This window comes from Sphaeramia orbicularis, chromosome 12 (assembly GCF_902148855.1).
Source record: "Sphaeramia orbicularis chromosome 12, fSphaOr1.1, whole genome shotgun sequence".
Lineage (NCBI taxonomy): Eukaryota > Metazoa > Chordata > Actinopteri > Kurtiformes > Apogonidae > Sphaeramia > Sphaeramia orbicularis.
This window is the reverse complement of record NC_043968.1, coordinates 39,097,689-39,119,621: the sequence shown is the minus strand read 5'-3', so window position 1 is coordinate 39,119,621 and position 21,933 is coordinate 39,097,689. Positions and strand designations below refer to the sequence as shown.

Below are 21,933 nucleotides of genomic sequence, written 5' to 3'. Positions count from 1 at the left end.
TCCCATATGCACAACACAAACACATGCACTATGGCTATATCGACACTACTCACGGGTCAACACAAACATAAATGTTCCCCAACAGCTGTTTGTGTATCTGCCACTGGTTGCTTCTTAAACAACATTTCAAGATGGAGTGTAAACTTTTTGCTAGTTCACAGTAAGTAAAAAGCTGTTTTCCTACAGTAATGAGAATGTTGGTGTCTTAAATTGGCAATTAATAGTCCATTCAGAAGTGTTAGAGATAATGGAATCTGTGTGACATGAATACCAGTGAAATGTACTAGATATGATTACAGGGCCCCTATAGCCCTCAGCTGAAATTGCTATTGATTGCTAACGATGCAGGCAGAGCCGGTCACTGTGGCCTGGTAAACATGGTTTTATCACACACACACTGTTATTAACCTGCACTGTCTCCTTTGAGAGCAGCAATACATGCAGCTCTTCCACCGATCTTTTCTTGGTTGAAAACCACATGTTCTTGCATAAGTTTGTGTCCGCAGTGATTCTTCAGTCAGGAAATGAACTCTCAGTGTATCAGAGATAAAGTTGCTATCACAAGGATGAACCATTTTCATGGCAGCAAAATGAGATGTGTGAGATCACAGCCATGTTATTTTCCTTTATTAGGCTTTATTTGTATTGCTTCTGCAGATTGTCCAAGTTAAAGGGGCTACATGCAGTATTTCTACTTTCAAATATTAAAAAAAAATAATGACCCTAACATTATCAATAGATTGATCAGAATAAAGAGGTCAGAAGTTATGCCAAAGACACCAAAGAAATTGGATTTTAGAGACACTTACAATCTGGCAGAATTTACATGACCACTAGAGGGAGTAGTGAGTCAGGAGTGATGATGAAAACAAATGCCATGGGACCTTTGACCAAAGCATCAGAAAGTGACAAAATGAGACAAAGACACCACTAGAAAACAGCTTTTAGAGTCAGAGAAACAAAGTTGAAGAGCTTTTCTAGTGCTTCTATAAAAGCTAGAAGCACTGTTGTTGTTTTTAGTACTGGACACAGCTGTAAACTAAAAGAATGGCATTTGATAATCAAATCATAAACAGTTATCTTTACACTTTACTTAGTGAGTGATACAGTCTGTGGATAGTTACACAGCATCGATTCATTGGTGGTTTTGGTAGTTCTAAGTGTGTTCTGGTACCTGACTTCCCCTGTTGTTGGGAATTTGGAATATCAACACTACATATAATCCCTTCAATGTATCATGTCTCAAGTTAATCTGGTGATGAGAGTTTCACTTTATTAACTTGTATTCACAAAATTTGTGTAATGTGCAAACATTTGTTAAAATTCATTTTTTATGAATTAACTTGTGACATAAAAATCGGATTTCAGTGCTCACAGCAAACCAGAAAACAAAAAAATATGTCATGTTTGGAACCTGTTTGTGCTTGCTCTCAAAAATTCCTCATAAATTCAAGAATGTTCTTTTTGTGTGACTTTGTTTGTCTCTTTGCAGGCCATGTGTCAGAAGGAGGACATGGAGGAAAGGATTGTCACACTGGAAAAGCGCTACCTGAGCGCCCAACGGGAGTCCACGTCTGTGCACGACATCAACGACAAACTGGAGAACGAATTAGCCAATAAGGAGGCCTTCCTCAGGCAGGTCTGTACAGTCCACAGAGCAGTGATGTGGGTTTTTGTCCAACAAAGTTTGGAGTCTAAAGGGCCAGATGGCGGATGAAATGTCTGAAAAGCCTGACATTTTTCAACAATGTAACTGAATGTGAAGAAACTTAACCAAGCATGCATTGGTTTGTGGTAGATGGTTCCTGTCAGAGCTGAAATGTGGCATTGAGAAAACCTTTTAACATCGTGCTATATAATGTCAGAGGAAATTATTACTGGAAAAGACATGGTTTTACTTAAATGTTTTCTTTGAGCAGATGTGCACAGCTCAAAACCATCCTCATAAGTGATGTAACGCTGTATGAAATGATAGCACACATTTTTTTGTCTCCTTTTGAGGATTCTTTGTGATTCATTGCAACCAATTACATAAATTGCCTGCCCCTACAAGATCGAATGACAGTGAGTACCAGCTTAGGCACCAGCTGAGCTCTGGAGAGATGGATCATACTCTTCTGATATGCACAGAAACAACATGAGCAAGCTTTTCTTCTCTGCTCTGAAACCAAGCAACTTCTCTGTTAAATCATCAGCAACAGCAATTTTTTCACCAACTGTTTCCTTTGGTCTATCACAATTAACCTTATGAACCTCATCCATAGGATAACAGGAGCACTAGAAAATCCAAAAATCCAATCCAAACATATCCACAGAATATACACAAATAAACCTCAAAAGCTTGTAGGTATGAGATCCTGCAGTCCCACACAAACACACTTCCCGGCTGGCTGTGTAATGACTTACTCGTTGTTGTGCCAGCAGCTGAATCCCAGGATCTGTCCGCTGAAGACGAGTTGTTCAGGGTGTGAAGGCTTGGCTGTCAGCGTAAACAAACAGAGGGATGGCGAGCAAAACGAGAGAAAAAAAAAACACGGACTGAAGGGCATCAAGGGAGGATATTGCAAACCAAAACTCCCTGCCATGGGATCGTGATAGGGACTCAACAGAAAATATAAGTGACACGCTGAACACAACACAGTTCATGCCGACTCCGGTCTAATTATTGTATATCGAGCTGCCAGGCCCAATGCTTAGGGGAGCAGAGCATCTGTCACTAATGGCAGAGGCAGCCAAGTTATTCCCAAAAAGAGGGTCTTAAAACTGTTCGGAGCCTCCTGTGAGCTCGGGAGACAGAAGAAGAGTCTCTTCACACACAACAAGGGGATACAAGTCACACAGTGGTATCTTTGTTGAATGCTGGGTTTTATTTCCAGTACTGTAGTTGAATGCTTTATCAGGGTAATTACCAGTATCTGTGTAGTTAAAGTGGCCTCTGTTTATCTGATTCTGATTCTGTTCTATTTTTGAGGAAGAGGTGACGCATACAACCAGACCCTTTGTTAGTCATCTTACGAAAGATAGATATCTGTGATTCTGGTTTTTACCAGACACTGACGTTCTTCTCACATGTAGAAAAGGATTCCCAAATGGGTCATTTTAACAGAACAGACAGAAAGAGGAGCTAAATCCTTCGGAGTCATAAAATCTGGTCGGTGTTTTAAGACGGCTCATATTAGAGCCTGTCTCTAATTTTTCCTGCTTTCCTTACAGTTCCTCTTTTTTTTGCTAAAAAGCTCTTTAGTGATCTGCTCCAGTTTTATTTTGCTGTTGTTGCTGTTTGCTGATAGTGCAAGCTCGACACTTCTTCTACCACTGTGGCTCAGGAGGTATAGTAGGACGTCCACAAATTGGGAAGTTGGTGGTTTGATCCTCAGCTCCTTGCGTCAATATGTCAGAATGTCCTTGGGCAAAATGCTGAACTGCAAGTGGCTCCATTTGTACCGAACCAATATGCCTGTTTTTTATCACTGCGGAATGGACAGTACTAGAAAAAAACAGTGTTTATTATCACTTTCTACAATGCGCTCTTGACATTGTAAATGATTTGTGGGAACGAAAACACATCTTCTCTCATTTAGGGGTTGTTAGTTTGCAGGGCATTGCTCAAGACCAGGTTTTGACTACATCAGCTCAGTCAGAGCCTATTTTTAGTTAGAAAATGTTGGTACAGGAGGTCCTCGGGTTACGAACGAGTTCCGTTCCTACGCTGGCGACGTAACCCGAATTTCTGCGTAAGTCGGAATTAACCCTTTAATACCCCCCAAATACCCCCTAAATCTCTAAATAAATATCCAAATACACGTATTACGGGCTTTGTCCTTAATAATGGTCGCCACGGTCGACCGACTGAAGCCTAAGGCTTTACCGATGTTCGTCGGCGTCGCACCTTTCTCCGACCTTTTGATGATATCCAGCTTCGTTTCCATCGTAATGGCTTTCCTCTTGGCTGGACCAGCATCGCTACAAGATCCTGCTTTCTTTTTTGGGGCCATGATGTGAAAAAGGAGGGTGAAAAAGGCGAGGATACCGAGAAAATTACAGAGCACAAACACAGACACTCTACACTATGGGGCTGGAGACAAAGTGGCGGACGAGACTCAGTCGTCGTAAAGTTGAAACAGCGTAGGTCGAGTACCGCATAACCCGAGGACCTCCTGTATACTGTTAATGTTGTATTTCACACAGTGGCGGCTGCTCGTCTTTCAGACAGGGGAAGCTCATTGTCGGCTTACATCAAAAAAAAATGTCAAGTTATTTAAACATAAATTCGGCCCTCCATTCCTTTTTAAGAAGATGGTCAGTGACGTTATCATACCAAGTAAACAAGAAAACGTTGAAATTACGTTAACTTGAGACAAGGAAGTACAATGAGTGTGTTTTATTTACAGTGCAAGAAATGAACAAGTAATTTCATAGTGGTTTCTTTCTTGATTTCACAGCAGAATGTGTATTAAACTGAACTCTGTCAGTGAAGGAGTAGATCTCAAAATAGCTGTCAATCAAACAGGATTCAGCCTTTTGACTGATCCTCCAATCAGCACATGGAAGCCTGGCGTCCAGCCCGGCCGAGCTCCGCCCGCAGCTCCATTCACCCCCAGAGACACCGGGCGTCCGGGGTCGGGACAACATCGTGGCATTTATCCAATTACCGTCCAGTTTTGAGGCAATGAAAAAAACTGTTCCACTCAGTCCCATTGAAGTGCATGGAGACTGGGCTTCGATGGGCAAATGCACTGAGCAGAGATCATATGAGAAAACAGCGCAACGGGAATGTATGAGAAGTGAACAACATCAAGTCAGTTGATTTGTGATAAAGCTGATTCTGAACGAACTCGTCTGTGAGATGAACGTGTTCTAACACATTTGTAGTCAATGAAATGTCAACACAACCGTACATATTTAACCATTTAATTTTCGTAATTTTAGGGGAAGCCGGGCTTCCCTTGCAGTCTATGAGAAATCACCACTGATATCACATTATTTCAATGCAAAACAGTTTTATTTGACCTGACCATTATTTGAATACTAGTGTGTGGTTGAAAATATCACCAAATATCTTAGAAATAATATAAATTATCAACTAATGTTTCTGTGTTTGCAGATGGAGGAGAAGAACCGGCAACTACAGGAGAGGCTTGAACTGGCAGAACAGAAGCTCCAACAGACCATGAGGAAGGCTGAGACTCTGCCGGAGGTAGAGGCTGAACTGGCCCAAAGGATAGCAGCCCTCACCAAGGTAGGACAACACAAACGCACACTCCATATATGTCCACACTTGACATATACTGTTTACAAATTCCCATAGATGCCCTCGTCTCGATATTTTTGTACCTTTTGTGTAAGTGTGCACATGGTGTCATGTCATGACGTTTCAACATTGTCCCTCTCCTCTTCCTCGGCCACATAGTCTGACTCCAGCTCCTCTTCCTCCCCTGATGATTATCACTTTGTTATGGAAGCTAAACTCCAAGACATGAACTCCATTCTTAGGAAGGTAGTCCCACAGGGCATCACAGCTACTGCCAACTCCTGTATAGAGCAGATTTCATTCATTTATCTTATTAGTGTTTTGTGGCGAGCGTGTTTACTGGGATTCTGCTCTGGCTGTTCTACCACCATGGGACAGCTGCATGGCACTTCTGGCTGGAGCTCATAACTTGGCAGTGCTGGAGCAGCTCTCTTCCTCTTTCATTCTGTCCTTTGGTGGCCTCGTTCTTCATCTTTCTCCTTGTCACTCTTTGTTTGATCCAGCTCTTTCTCCTGTTATGCTTAAGAAAAATAGATATCCATCTTTGAGTTTCGGGTAGAGGCTTTGGCTTGTGTCGTCGCCACTGCTTTTCTTTGTTACCCCTTATGTTCACAAACAGGCAGATCATCGCGCCCTCTTTTTGTCCTGTCTATGCTGTGATCCATCTGTAGGCTGAAGAGCGTCACGGGAGTATTGAGGAGAGAATGAGGCACTTGGAATGCCAGCTGGAGGAGAAGAACCAGGAGCTGCTACGGGTGAGTCACTGCAGAGGCGTTATGTCAGACTGCGTTAACCAGGCAGCCACTTCTGCATGAGCATGACAGCTTGAGGCGACTGCAACTGATGACACATTGTCCGATTTACCATCACTGAAACTTGACCCGATCATTGTTTGACACATGCTAGAGAGAATGGTTTGTAAAAGGCTAGTGACACAATTACGCTATATGAAGCTTTTATATTTTTATTTACTTACAATACATACAGTGCAAGCTTGTTGATTAAATCATCTCTAAGGTCATATCTGATAGTGACCTTTAACGTACACACACATCCTTGAGATCTTTTCATTTGATAATTATTGCAGTGATTAATGTGTTTCAACTGGCAACAAAGTATTTAACCCTAACTGATGCAGTGAGTAGCTTCTGATTTCTTAAACGACCATCAGTTTACAAGGGAACACAAAGATCGGACAGTGCCAGGAATCATGGGGGTAATCAGGCTTGTAAAAGAGTGGTTCAGGGAGCACGAGACATCATTTTCACACATATTGGCCACCGCAGAGCCCAGACCTGAGCAACAATGAAAATCTGTGGGATGTGTTGGTGAAGACTTTGCACAGCGGTCAGACTCTCCAGTCACACCAGATTGTGGTCAAACATTAATGCAACTATGGACATAAATATTGGGGCATTTATTGTGGCTTTGTATAAGCTGTAAAGGATGCCATGATGAATGTGTCCTATAATCAAAACTAAAGTTGGTCCAACAAAATATTGCAGGTTGGACCTTTTTTTTGGCTGGACAGTGTACATATATTCAAAACAGGACTTAAACAATGCATCACCTTTAGTGTCCCTGAGTTTTTATTCAATACAGGTTCTACATTTGAGGTGTATTTTTTATTGTACACTCAAAACAACAATTCTTGCTGTGTTAAACCCTAATAATTTGCGAGAGCTAGTCACTCTATGTAAAAAACAAAAAACAAACAAACAATAAAAGTTCAGAGAGCTTTATCATTTCTTATGCGACTCTGAAATCCAACATTTTTTTTTTTTTTTTACTTTTTAGGCTCGACAGAGAGAAAAGATGAACGAGGAGCACAATAAACGTCTGTCAGACACCGTGGACAGACTTCTCACAGAATCCAATGAGCGTCTTCAGCTCCATCTGAAGGAGAGAATGGCCGCCCTGGAAGAGAAGGTTAAACATAGCAACTGTGTCAATGGAAATGTGTCTATAAGTACTGAGAAACATAATGGATAGTTTTCAAAACTCACCCCTTTTTTCTTTTTGCAGAATATGTTAATTCAAGATTCAGAAGGTTACAGAAAACAGTACGAGGAGTCAATCCAAGAAAAAGTAGGTTATAGATTAAGAAATGATGAAATTATCTTGTTTTTTCTTTTCAAACTCTTACATTATGAATAAAGTTTCCTCAATAATATATTTAATAATACAGAAATAATGATGTTGGTTGTTGGCATTAGTTTAATATTTTATAAACCTTTGTTTATTAATATTCATAAGCTTCCCGCTTGAGGCAGGTTAATGAGATGGATTTCATTAGCAGGATGTGAAACATTCTCATTCTGACTTTTAGTATTCTGTAATTCAGCCCCAGTATCCTTTCTCTGTGTCATTCCACAGTATTTACACTCTCCAGTGTGAGTACGGTATCATATATTTAGTGTGTAATATCGCATTGGCCTTGACATGTTGTCATATTGTTTTGTTCAGACACAGCTGGCAGAGGAAATTGAGAAACTGAGATCAGAACTGGACCAATTCAGATTGAGGGCAGGCTCCCTCACAGAACCCACCCTCTCACGGTAGGTGGAACCCACACTTCATATACGTGTGTGTAATGCAGGCATGTTACATATGGGTTTTGCAACTCATTTCCACCACAAAGCTTCTGAGAACCAATTTTATGAAATTCTTTTTAGGTACACTGTTGCCCATTAGGTTGGAAAAAAAAATATTTTACCTTTTCTCATGAAATAATAATAATAATAATAATAGTAGTTTATATATATATATACATATACATATATATATATATATACATATATATATATATATATATATATATATATATATATATATATATATATATATATATATATATATGTGTGTGTGTGTGTATATATATATATATATATATATATATATATATATATATGTGTGTGTGTGTGTGTGTGTATATATATATATATATATATATATATATATATATATATATATGTATGTATATATATATATATATTTTTTTTTAATGCTCATTTTCTTTTGCATGCCATTCTTAAATGCCACTTTGTGTTTGTTTTAATTTCCTAGCTAAATTATTCTATTTCAGTTTTTATACATCTTAAATTCTCTTGGCACTCTTCTTTACTGTACACATGACAATAAAACACTTTGAATCTTAGAATTGAATCTTGAAATGATTGTGACAATGTGATTTAGTCTGTAACTGGAACTCAGTATGTAATCATTGCATCTGGTCAAATGTGGTTACTGATGTGTATATATAGGAATAAAAAGCAGTGTCTGGAAACATAATTATTCCAATTTTATGGGCAACAGTGTAGTTTCCCACTGACTGTGCATTTTAACACAGCTGAAAAACATTTGCCGATAGAGACATATAGATAGATTACACCTCCATATACAAGTAAAAAAGAAAAACACAACTAAATGCATTTAAAAAGAAAGAATCTCTTAGAAAGAATCAAACACACAGAACGCTGTGTTTCTTTATCTGCTCCCTCTCTAGTAAATTTTTATGTGCATCAATTATAAAGAAAATAAAATCATATTCTGTTTTTTAATATTAATAAATTAAGTACAGTAATAAGAAGTAAGCCTTTGTCCTTGCTGATGATGGAGTTTGCCGGTCTGGCGCCTCTGAAATGGATTTAAACACTACTTAGATTGAGTTCAGCATCATTCTGGAGCACACCGACAATTGGACTGTTGAGTTTTCAGTACATAGATTAGGACAGTAGGACCTAAAATAATCAGTTTTAGAATGAAACTGTTTCACTTTAACTTGGAACCCTTTCGTAAACTTTATTCAAGGCATCCCCTTCCAGTAGACTTCTGCATTTCTTCTCTTTTTTCATTTCTGTCCTCATCTTTGCAGTGACCCTTGGTATCATGTAACTGTTTACAAATAACAGACTATTAACGCAACCATTATGCATCAGACTTTAATTATATTTAAATTTGTTTCTTTTTATATGATAAAAGTAATTCAAACTGTGCGCCCCCTTTTCTTTTCTTTTTCTCTTTATTTTTTTTTCATTTATTTTTCCTTCTCTCTGATCCTTTGGGTGAGTGGAGTTTGATGTCTGTGTGTGTTGTTCTGCCTCGGACTAGTTCATTTGTCCTATGTTGGTGTAGATGCCTATTTGAAAACTGAAAAATAAAGTCTTTAAAATTGAAAAAAAAAAAAAAAAAAAAAAAAAAGAATCTAACTGTTGAATCAAGATGTAATTGTGTCTCAAATGAAATAATTTAGCTTAAAACAAGGAGACAAGTCGACACGGTGGTGCAGTGTCACCTCACAGCAAGAACATCCTGGGTTCAATTCCAAGCAGGGACCTTTCTGTGTGGAGTTTGCATGTTCTCCCCGTGTTTGCGTGGGTTCTCTCCAGGTACTCCAGCCCCCCGATCCAAAGACATGCACTGATAGGTTAATTCACAGGTGTCAAACATGCGGCCTGGGGGCCAAATCTGGCCCGCCAAAGGTTCCATTCCGGCCCCAAAGGATGAAAGTGCAAAAATGAACCTGAACACTCAAGGTTGTCCAAATCCTCTTGGTTCAAGTTCCACATACAGACCAATGTGATCTCAAGTAAAAATAATAACACAATAACCCATAAATAATGATAACGACAAATTTTCTTTGTGAAAAATTATGTAGAAAAAATTGAAGTGAAAAAAATAACATTACACTGTGAAAATATTTACATTTACAAAACTATTCTTTCACAATAAAATGCAAATAAATACATAAATAAAAACAAAGATGAACAACCTGAAATGTGCAATTTTAACAATATTCTGCCTGTTACTAAATGTTTAATGCATTTATAGATCCACTGTGATCTGTAGTTGTGTTAATAATAAGAGATGTAATATTGTAGAAATTGTTCAAATTTTAGTTCCAAACTCCAAAATTTTAACAATATTCTGCCTGTTACCAAATGTTTATGGAATACTGTGTGTAAATGCACATGTATAAATAATAAGTTGAGGCATAATATTGTTAAAATTGCACTAATTTTCCCAAATGAAATGTCTGTTTTTTCAGGTTTTTCACATCTTTTTTGTAAAATGGAAATATTTTCATAATTTAATTGGGGGTTTTTTGTACTAAAGCAAAATGGAAAAACTTGGATTTGTCATTATTTAAAGGTTATGAAGTCATTATTTTACTGGTCTGGCCCGCTTGAGATGAAATTGGGCTAAATATGGCCCCTGAACCAAAATGAGTTTGACACCCCTGGGTTAACTGGTCCACCTAAAATTGGCCATAGGTATGAATGTGAGCATGATTGATTGTTCATCTCTATATGTCAGCCCTGTGTAGCCCCACCCCCATCCCCCGACCCCAGTGAGGATAAAGCGGCTTAAGAAGACGAGTGAATAAATGAAAACAAGGATACATCACTATTGTTTTATTTCTGGATGAAATTCACTGGCTAAGATCTAGTAGATATTTACGAAAGTGACTCAGAAATGCAGGAATACAGATACACTCTCTCCAGCCCCATGGTGTTATTTAATCTGTCACTGATGAAACAATCTCCACTATTCTTAGAAACACTGGTATCACTGTACTTTCGTATCTATTCTTGGATATTTTCTGGCTTCCCTTTTCATGCTGCTGCCTCAAGTTCTAATATTACAATGATATGTTGACAGAAGCAGATTTAAGATCCTTTATAGACAAACAATTTGCAGTCATAGACGTGTGCATAACAAGCTCTGATCCTTCAAGTACGCTTTACACTATGACTATTAGGTACGCTTGAGGCACCCAGACACACTATTTGATTGGTTTAGAGTCTGCAAAACTGAATATTACCATTTTTGTTGTATCTCATTTGTTTATAATCTGCTTCACAGCTTATATTAAATCCATGTTTAGGATTTGTGCTACAGAAGAGTTTAAATGGGTTCAAATGTCGATCATCTTCAATATACGAGATCCTCAGGATGGTTTTGTGTTGCCGTACATAACAGCCTGTTTTAAGTATCGCTGATGAAAGTTCTTTCTCAGATCTCATCTGGACACATCAGCTGAGCTCAGATTCTCACTGGGATCTCTGGCCGAAACCCAGTCGGACCACTACCGTTCCGCCAAAGTCATCCGCCGACCGAGGAGAGGTCGAATGGGGCTGCGTGAAACTAAGGTTTGCTCTGTCCTTTATTTGTATTTTGGCCTCTGTGAACAAAATTGGTGGCTCACAGCATGAAAAAATGTTCTTGCTCAACAGGTTTTTGGCTCTGAATAAGTAAATTGTTCCAAAGGTAGATTACATCCCTCTTGAGAGTAATAGTGTCTGTAGTTCAACTCCAGCTGTTTCTACCATTATTGCCTGCTACCAGTCAAATGTTAAGGTTAAGTCACTTTTAATGTGATGAAGGATCATATGACAAATTTAATGTACAACACAGGTGTCAAACATGCGGCCCGGGGGCCAAATCCAGCCCGCCAAAGGGTCCAATCCGGCCCACAGGATGAATTTGTGAATTGCAAAAATTACAGTGAAGATATTAACAATCAGTGGTGTCAAAATTATTTTAATTCAAGTTCCACGTACAGACACATACAGTCCAATTACATTTCAAGTGTGCCAGAACCAGTAAAATATTATCATAATAATCTATAAATAATGACAACCCCACATTCTCTGTTTTTTTTTGCTGTAAAAAAGTAAAATTACATGAAAATGTTTACATTACCAAACTATACTTTTACAAAAAATGTGAATAACCTGAACAAATATGAACAAACGGAAATGTCTTAAGAAAACTACATTTAATTTTACCAATATTCTGCCTGTTACTAAATGTTTTGTGCGATTGTAATGCACATGTGTAAATGATAAACTGATAAACCAAGGCATAATATTGTTAAAATGGCAATTGTTTTTCTTAAGACAATTCAAGTTGTTCATGTTTATTCAGATATTTAAGGAAACTTTGTAGATGTAAACCTGAACATAATAAAATTTTAATTTTTCACTGTTATTATTTTACTGGTCCGGCCCACTGGGGATCAAATTGGGCTCAATATGGCCGCTGAACTAAAATGAGTCTGACACCACTGATGTACAATATGAATGAAAGTTCTGTACACATGATTTCTCCCTGCGTTATTTTATCCTGACTTTCTCTTGCAGCTTCACAACTTCTTTGTTTTTGTTTTGAATGTGAGACCCCATAGGGACAGAGCCTCCATGCTGTGCCTTTATTTCTATTAAATTGTTTAGATATTAATGTGTTGTTGAATGCTGTTCTAGCCTGTTGTTCTGCATCTGTTTTTCTGTGCAGGCTAAATCACTGGGGGAGCATGAATGGCGATCGCAGCAACTCGGGGTCCTGGGAGGCCACCATTTTGAAAGCGACACAGAAATGTCTGATATTGATGACGATGACAGGGAAACGCTGTTTAGCTCCATGGACCTGCTCTCACCAAGTGGTCACTCTGATGCACAGACTCTGGCCATGATGTTGCAGGAGCAGCTGGACGCAATCAACAAAGAAATTCGGTACCTAACACACACTCAGCGGTATACATTTTATTAGAAAAGGTCAGATTTCCAGACATATTGATTTGCTTTCCTTATTGTGTCTTTAATCCACTGTATTTGTTCCAGAAAGCCAGGCCTCAGACCCCTGCTGCTTTTATGTTCATGACTAAAAAGTGTCTGATGACCACAATTTAGCCTTTAAGTTGTCTTTGCACAGTGCATTGCCCTCCCCAGCTGTGAAAATACCATTGTTGTATGCTTCAGATGTTTCAGGAAATATGACCTGCCTTTTAGTTGTTAATGCTGTAATTATCTGGTGCTGATAAGTATTCATAACCTGGGGCTCACTTAATTCTTTATTTCAAGGATTATTAATGTGCCTTTTGGTCTTTTCTAATTTACATCTCCACCAACAGACACAATTTTACATTTCTTCACCAAGAGTTCAGTTAAATCTGATGGCAGATAGTGATCATGAATCCTTGGAGTTCAGCTTTCAGCTAATTACAAAGTTAGACCCTCAGTATGGTTTAAACTAATGACCTGACATTTAGTCCTTTCATCTTCCCACTTCTGCCATAAATTAGTTGGCTTCATACTGTACATATTTAATGGGAATGATTATGTAAATCTCTAAGTAATTATTCCAATAGACTCCAAAGATAAGACTAAATACTGTTCCTGATACTGGTGTAGTTTGGCTTTTGAGTAATCAAGGTTTTCATGAATATTTTTTCTGTAGTTTTTACTGTAGACAAACTGGAAATTTGTGCAAAAGGATTATTAGCGTAGATGAAGGAATGACATGAAGAAGCATAACCTGCTGGAGACATTTCCTGACATCATTACCCCTCTGCTCCACTCAGGCTGATACAAGAGGAGAAGGAGTCCACGGAGCTGAGGGCGGAGGAGATTGAGAACCGAGTGGCCAGTGTGAGCCTCGAGGGCCTCAACCTGGCACGGATGCACCACCATGGAGCCTCCATCACTGCCTCCGCCACCGCCTCCTCTTTGGCCTCCTCCTCCCCACCCAGCGGACATTCCACCCCTAAACTTGACCCTCGAAGTCCTGCCCGTGACATGGAACGTATGGGGGTCATGACACTGGTATTATTATTATTATTATTATTATTATTATTATTATTATTATTATTATTATTATTATCATTATCATTATCATTATTATTATTATTGTTATTATTGTTGTTGTTGTTCAGAGCTGTAGTGCTTCTATAGAGTTTCTATTTATTTCTCATTTTTATCAGTATAATACAATCCAATCTTCTCAGGTTGAGGAGCAGGAAAAGAAACAAAAGAAGAGAAAAAAACAAATGAAAACAACAGCCTGTGTTTGCATCAGAATATGTTTAGGTCCTTTAATAGATGTATTTTTCCCTGAATGTCAGCCATTTTCCCCCTGTTTTTTATGAAGAGATTTTCTTTCAACTTCAGTTTATATGTAAAATGATCTGTGACAAGTATATCATCTATGATTGAAAGCCATTGTTTTTAAGACAGAATATCAGTCCTAAGCCAAGCATTTACTGTTTTTAATTGTATCACATTTTATTTTATTTGATACCATGATACCAGGTTTTACTTTACACAGACAGGTGTTGCAGTGATTAAATTGATGAAAGGACATTTAACCTATTATTGTATATATTTCTGTATTTAATTTTCATTTCTGAAGACTGTGCCATTCCATACATAGTGAAAGAATATGTTTTCCTAATTTCTCACTCTCCCAAGACAACGAAATGTAGAAGTGTAAGGCAGCCGTTCTGTCAGGGCTTGTCAGGGTTTTAAACAGTATCTTTGCATATTACACTCTGTTGCAGGAAAGGACATAAATTTTTGAAGACCCTCTGCATTACATTAGCACACTGAGAAATCGTGACAGAAACTGTCTTGCTCTGTCAGCTGTCATCATGCGGCCAAGGTGTCAGAGTGTTGCAGTCTCTCTCAGAATAGCCAATAATGTGTTCCACCACCCTCTTCCACTCTAACTCACACAGTGTGGACCTAAGGCTTAAACAGGGCAGCTGTGTCCATCAAGGAGCTTTTTTGAAGCACTACAATGCTAAAAATATTCATGTACGCCTCCACAACCTGAGAGGAATATAAGGCTACTACATCTAGGACTTCTAAAGAAATAAGCTTTGATTTTATTGATCTGGAAAATGAGTTGTTTACCGCTCATTTCTTCAGTATCGACTCAAGAAATGTTGATGTGGGATTGGGAAAAGGGTTCATACTCATCTAATGGTTCATAATATTTGTACGAGTGAGTCAATAGTCTTACATTTGCTGCTGACACGCAACTGTTAATGTCTTTGTCTCTTCTTTAGCTCATGAATATTGATGATTTTCGTTTCTTTTCTCCACTTAAAAGCCCAGTGATCTGAGGAAACATAGGAGAAAGGTACTATATATTTCCACACAGCATGGCTTGTGATTTTAAACCATAGATTCCAATAAACCCTGTGATTAAGTTTGGTTGCTGCTTTGCCCAGACAAAAAGGAGACTCTGTAGAGCTGACGGGTCATACTTAATGTTTTTCCTCAGATAGCGGCGGTGGAAGAGGACGGCCGGGAGGACAAGGCCACCATCAAGTGTGAGACATCGCCCCCTCCAACTCCACGTACCGTCAGAATGACACACACACTGCCAGCCTCCTCGCACAATGATGCACGAGGGTAAGAGTCAGCTGTACAAACCTTTGTCTTGCTGAAATTGTTTGGTTGATTCACTTTTACCAATCGCAGTAAGGGAATTTTTGTGTTTTCGCCTTTGTATCTCAGGTGCAGATGGTGTTTTTTTTTTTTGTAAGTTTGATGTACTGTACTCTGCTAGATATCCTTAGATTATGCCTTCATCTCAGCTCTGCCTGTTCTGGCTTTAGATTAATATAAAATGGTTTACTGTCTGATTAGAAGCTCCCAATTTAGCCCTGAGTCATTTTCGTTTCTCAAAGAAAACACGAGTACCTTTTAAGGTCAAATTAGTAGGCAGTTACAAAAGACTTACTCGTCTGTTTTGGATGTAATTAGATTCCTCGACACTAGATAAGGTTTTCTTTAAGCTATGTCCTTGCAGAACCTGCTGCTGACCATTTCAGAACTTCATCAGCCGTCCATCTTATCGCTTGCTGTCTGTGGGTGTTTTGTCCTCAGGATCGTGGCCTCTCTGGAGGCTGAGGCCAGCGCCCTGAGTAGTGTAGCAAGTAGCCAAGACTCCCTGCACAAGCAGCCAAAGAAGAAAGGCATCAAATCCTCCATCGGACGGCTGTTTGGCAAAAAGGAGAAAGGCCGACTGGCACATCTGGCACATAGACAGGTCATGGTCGATCCACAAGGTACGTACTGCTTTGAACGGCCCACGAGTGAGGTTTAAGGAAAGAGTGATGAAAGTTATCAAAACTGATCAGCTTTACGGATACTGATTGTTGTCAAATAGGTTTTATTGAAAAAAAAAATAGAAACGTAGGTCTAAAAATTAAAGAACACAGTTTTGCAAAACAGGAAAATGCAAAAATTTAAATAATAGACACAAAGGGGCACAGACACAAAAGTGGACTGTTAACCCACTCATCCCAATCCCATTCTACTCATAGAAATAGTAAATGACAAAGTAATATAATAATAATGTAAACAAGACAAAAAGAACATAAAATGAGTTCTTTAAGATTGTTCTTTATGTTGCACACAGGAGGTCGGGGACCAAACATGATACCGATATCCCAGTACGTTAATATTTGATCAATAAAATACACTATTCAGTTTGTACAACCAAAAACACCCCTTAAAATTATACCTGATAACATTAACAGATTAAAATGTCTAACATTTGTACTTACCTTATGTCAGATGTTTTCAACAATGTTCACATTCAGAGAAATCTGTAGTTTTATTCAGGGTAATGACTTTTTATGTCATTACTTGTCAGTGGCTCTTCAATGGAAATATTACTTGCAGCTATATCACTGGACCATAATGATGATAATATGCACAATATGGAAAAAAAATGTTGGAACACATGGAATTCAAGTCTTTTATCACTGAACAGGGGGCTGGGCTACAAAGCGATAATGATAAATAACTTAACTTTATAACTTTATATTTTAGTTAGGGCTGTCAAAATGAACGCGTTAACACAAATTAATCCATCACCATGATTAATCTGATTAGACATTTTAATCATTTGACAGCACTAATTGTAATATTTATTACCATAAACGTTTATTTTGTCTTTTGGGTCATTTATACTTACAAAATGGTTTACATCAATTTTTACTTAATTTTGTGTTGGATTTTTGTTTGTCATAACAATCATTATAATTTCTCAAATATTTTCACTTTGTGACCCTAAATAATCATCTTAAACAATAGGTAACTGTCTGTTTGTTTTTTGTTTTTTTTTTAATCCCAGGCAGAAAAATCAGCCTTTGAATTTATACGAAAGACTGATTTATTATAATTAAATATTTCAAATCAGTGGAAATGGGATGTCCTACAGCTGTACCTGTGATGTGTGTCAATAATTTTGTCCGTATATTTTATTTCAGTAAATGTGAATAAAACTTCCATATATTATCTGGTTTGTAAGATTTCCTCCTTCCCATACATGTTTTCATCTGCAGTTTTGGCAAAAAACAGTTCTGACAGTTCTTTGATAATTTCATTCAAAGACCTCAGAGCAGATCCAGATTTTCATATATTTATTAATTTATAACATATAATTAATGAGCAAAACCCCAAAAATGTACTTGTAAAAGTGTATATATGTTTATAATTAGCCTGTATGAAGAGTTCATAGTATAATGTATTTTTCTCTTCTCTCAGCAACCATGATGGACCCAGACATGGTGGGCCAAGACATGGGAGTGGGCAAGTTGGGAACTCAGGCTGAGAAGGATCGCAGGTTGAAAAAGAAGTAAGCTCTCACCACAGTACTGCATCACCTCATACCCATAGTCAAATTAATAGCCAAGGCCTGTGTGAATTAAATATCCCTACTACTACACATGGCCATAGTAATTTCAAGGACACTTGTGTTTAAACCTTCTATATATATTAATGTTGTCGTCCTGACAATAGGAGGTCTAATCTGGCCTTTGACATATAAACTGGTCTCTTCCTCCAATATTTACCTTTATCTGCTTCCCTTTATTGAAGTATGACTGCACTGTAATGTATGTCATGCCATATCCCACCATGAGGCCAGGATCAATATGCAGCAGAGGCTGGATCAGTATCCAGGAGCAGAGATTAGCCTCACTGTATTCAGACACAGAGCCAAAGTCATCCTATTGATCTAAGCTGCAGTGCCAATTAATCTCAAAGAGCTACTTGAGCAATTTGGAAGGTACAGATGGCATTCCTATCACACCACCCATGGATTATGCTCAGTTCAGATTGGGTGTGTTCTGCCCTCCAGGAAAGAGGAACCCCTTTGCAAATCAATTTTTTCAGCAGGACTGTTTGCAGAATGGATGTGTGTGTGCGTGCATCTGTCATGCCTCAGTGCCAAATGATGAATGTCATTTGCTCGAAGTGCACATTGAGTTGTCATGATGAATAACTTTGCCTCCCATATAGTCGGTCAATAGAGAGTATTGTTTGTTGTATGTTGACAAATGTTTTGTTATTCTTCCACTGCACTGACTTCTTCATAGCAGTGTCCAGGATTAAGGCCACACCACCACCTTGCATCTTGGTGCCTCCTCCACTCTGCATGCCATTAAGCTGCCTGCACTATTTCCATTTCAGCATCTTGATTGATCAGTACCGCTGTGGTCTCATTGTTGGTGTGTTTTTTTTGTTTTTTTTTTTCTTTTTTCTTCAAGAGGTAACAAGTATCTGAATGTAACTGAGCATTTGAATGTAAGGCCATGGAGGAGGTCTTGCTGTGTTTCAGTGCATTTCTCATTTTCTCTGCTGCACGAGATGTGGTCAGGACTGCATTGTAGAAGACGACATTTTTTGACTGGTCTACAGATGCTCCTGTAAACGGTTGTCCTCCATTGTGTAATACATATGAGTGGGTGTGAGCGTGCATGGGTTTTTGTTTAGAGCCTTATCGTTAATTGCCTATTTACTCATTAACATTTGTGTACTTTTGTCTCCCCGTCGCTCTCTCTCTCGCTCTCTCTCTCTCTCTTTCTTCCTTTCTTTCTTCTCTGCTCACTAACTCTCTCCTCTCTTACCCTTCCTCTCCCTCTCATCATCCTCTGACTCTAACAAAGCGGGTAAGTTGTGAGGATGTATAACTGACCTCCTGGATATGACCATTGTCTCAGCCATATTCCCTGTGTGCCATCTCTCCTGTCTGTCCGCCATCCGTCCTCTCCTGATAAACCAGTGCCAAAGCTGACGTCTCTTATCTGTTTTATCTCTCTATCCCTCATGGCTGTTAACAATACCATTGCTTTCTTTCTTTTTCATTTACCATCTGAAGACGTTTCTTCCCCCCTTTTACAGTTCAATGGCAGCTGCATCCTTGGCTGGACAGAGAATGTGCCGCCGCTAAACTGGGGCCCAATTTTTATACCCGGAATGTCTTCCTCTCCTTTTTATGTGTCAATCTATTTGTGTGAAATAACCAGCTGCAATATCTGGTTATGGGAATGTCAGATGTTCTTTTTGTTTATATGGTTTGTCATAACTGTTTCCTTACTTCCCTTTCCCCAGCTATGTTCAGTGGATGTATTTCTCCATGCATTAGACATTAGACCTGACCTGAACATAAAACATGAGCTATCCCCATGTACTGGATAGATGAGACGGTGAATGTACCTGGTTGTGTTTGGATGAACACATTTCCTCTGTCACCTGTAGGCTTGTGTATACCACATATGCTGTGTTAAAGTGCCCTTTCACTGTACTGAGGCCTTCAGTGCTGAGATTGCTACATGTATCATGTTTATTACTGAGCTCACTCTTTCCATTTGTCAAGTTCTTTAACAACACACTCAGGGAATGGGTTGTTGATTCTGATTTTTTTACGTTATGAAATGTGTTCACAAAATAGAATAAGAACTGCATTGTTTTTTGTGTGGGTGCATGTATGAGTGTTGCTCAGTCCCCTGTTTGTCAGGCTTTTTTAGGCTGTTTATCATGTCTTGCTGAGTGTGGGAGGATTTGGTACAATACAAATAGCTCTGTGCATGACAGACCAAGAGCATCTATTCGCCGCTCCTTGTCGATAAGGTGCAATTTACAACGCGCTGAGTAGGTCAGCACTGGTGCTCAGTGCAGATTTCAGAGGCAAAACTAAATTGCATTCAGCCCTCTTAGGTTACCCTTCAACACCTGCTAAACAAAACCATGAGGCACAGACCTGAAATGTGAAGAAAAGTTCCACTTAAAAATACCCTCCTGCATTATTTGCAAACCGCATCAACAAAAGTATCAGTGTGAAAACAATCTTCCTCAGCACAATAAATTCTGAGTGGATGAGCAAGCATGCTTAGATTAGCACTGTAGTGTCCAGCTCCACTGAGCTGTACTGTACTCTGCAGGTGCATTTGTATGAGCATGGTGTTTCATTTGCACTTGGAGAACACATAATGCAGAACTCAACAAATATCTGAAATAAATCAAAAGTTTGGAAAAGTCTAACCAAACCCTGTAGTCATCTCCAAAGTAATTTGGTTCTGGAGAGTAATAGACACCGTTTTATAGCTCAATTAATAACAATTGGAGAGAAGAAAAATATATAATAAATAGACTGAATCATAACAATAAGATTAAGTATATGTCATTGATGAATATGCCATACATAGAACAAAATGCAGGTGCCTTCAGTAGTAATGATTTGCTGACTTCACAAAAATGCGTGGCTGTTTTTTTACTAACGGATGATTTAAGAGTAGGATTAGTGCAGGTGTAGGACAAGAGAAATGTTAACATTGGGATTAGGGATTTGGAATGAATGTAGTCAGTGAATGCTTCATAGGTTTAGTAATACAAAGCCTGTCTGTATGTGCGTGTCTCAGAGTGTAGCTATAGTTGTCTGCTCTGCTCTTTGGCAGCACAAAGATGAATGATAAACCATTGCCCTTTTCAACACTCTGGTGTACTGGCTGGACTTGGAGATAAAATGTGTATGAGTACTCTCTTCTATAGCTCATGTACTATAGATACACAGTCCTGTGCATACACACAGACTCACAGCTGCACAGCACTGTTACTGCAGTGATTTGATTTAAAAAAAAAACAAAAAAAAACAGTATGCAGTGGTGAGAAAGTGATGTGATTGTATATCAGAGGGAGCAAATGAATGTGTATTATAATGTATGACTGCATGTGTTCATACAAGATCTCCTCTGTTCCCGCCTTCAGACACGAGCTATTGGAGGAGGCCAGGAGAAAAGGTTTACCTTTCGCCCAATGGGACGGCCCTACTGTTGTAGCCTGGCTGGAGGTGAGGAGGCAACTTTTTCACATATTCTTCAGTATTTTGTTCTCTTCAGTTTCTTAGAAAAGAGTTTACTATTTATTCGCTACACACAGAAACATGCATAAATGTAATGTGTTCTTTTAAAGAGAACAATAGTAGGCCTATTTATATTTTTTGCATTGGTCTAACTGCATTGAATTTATTGATACATAGTTATCATTTGTTATAATTAGCACTGCTGTTTTTCTCAAGTCCATTATTAGAAAAAAAAAAATTGTCAAATTGTGATGAATCATAGCAGTGAATCATTTTCTGACCACTGCCTTTACAGTAACTCACATTGCAATTCACAGTAGAAACATAAAATCACTACTGCCCCCTAATGTTTAGTGGATGATCTGCAGTCAGTTGATAATCCAGTAATGCTGCAGTTAAAGCAATAGTCCAGTGTGATTATTAGGAATTTGCTAGTGATATTTTGTTATTTTTCATTTCTCAATTTCAACCAGTTTCAACAGGCAAAAATAGACAATGCTTTTAGTGGACAATGATTCAGTGTTTTCTGCCAAATTGCATTCTTGAAAAGTACTATGAGACAGCATGCATAGACCTTGCCTTGACTTGTAACCTGTCATTTAGTCAGTTTACTGAATTTAACCCATAAAGACCCAGTGCTACTTTTATGTCCTTTACCTTTTTTTTTCTATTTAACCTTTATTAAGTAATTTATCACCATTTATTGTAATATCCGGTATTTTCCTATATTTAATTTACTGATAATA

At 38.4% G+C, this 21,933-nt stretch overlaps 1 protein-coding gene across 12 annotated transcripts in view; it reads left to right on the top strand.

The window, feature by feature from the left end:
- ppfia2 (PTPRF interacting protein alpha 2) overlaps nucleotides 1-21,933 on the top strand; it is a 200,122-nt gene that overhangs the window by 160,562 nt on the left and 17,627 nt on the right. For 8 of the 12 annotated variants that reach the window (XM_030148916.1, XM_030148913.1, XM_030148918.1 and 5 more), the window contains 15 exons: nucleotides 1,493-1,639; nucleotides 5,105-5,239; nucleotides 5,923-6,006; nucleotides 7,049-7,180; nucleotides 7,277-7,339; nucleotides 7,718-7,809; nucleotides 11,271-11,403; nucleotides 12,548-12,765; nucleotides 13,614-13,854; nucleotides 15,143-15,172; nucleotides 15,317-15,447; nucleotides 15,925-16,106; nucleotides 17,593-17,683; nucleotides 18,996-18,998; nucleotides 21,094-21,175. In XM_030148916.1, coding sequence (XP_030004776.1) covers nucleotides 1,493-1,639; nucleotides 5,105-5,239; nucleotides 5,923-6,006; nucleotides 7,049-7,180; nucleotides 7,277-7,339; nucleotides 7,718-7,809; nucleotides 11,271-11,403; nucleotides 12,548-12,765; nucleotides 13,614-13,854; nucleotides 15,143-15,172; nucleotides 15,317-15,447; nucleotides 15,925-16,106; nucleotides 17,593-17,683; nucleotides 18,996-18,998; nucleotides 21,094-21,175 — 1,764 coding nt within the window. The remainder of the gene's footprint in view (nucleotides 1-1,492; nucleotides 1,640-5,104; nucleotides 5,240-5,922; nucleotides 6,007-7,048; nucleotides 7,181-7,276; nucleotides 7,340-7,717; nucleotides 7,810-11,270; nucleotides 11,404-12,547; nucleotides 12,766-13,613; nucleotides 13,855-15,142; nucleotides 15,173-15,316; nucleotides 15,448-15,924; nucleotides 16,107-17,592; nucleotides 17,684-18,995; nucleotides 18,999-21,093; nucleotides 21,176-21,933) is intronic. The other 4 variants (XM_030148920.1, XM_030148922.1, XM_030148912.1 and 1 more) reach the window with 1 other exon arrangement.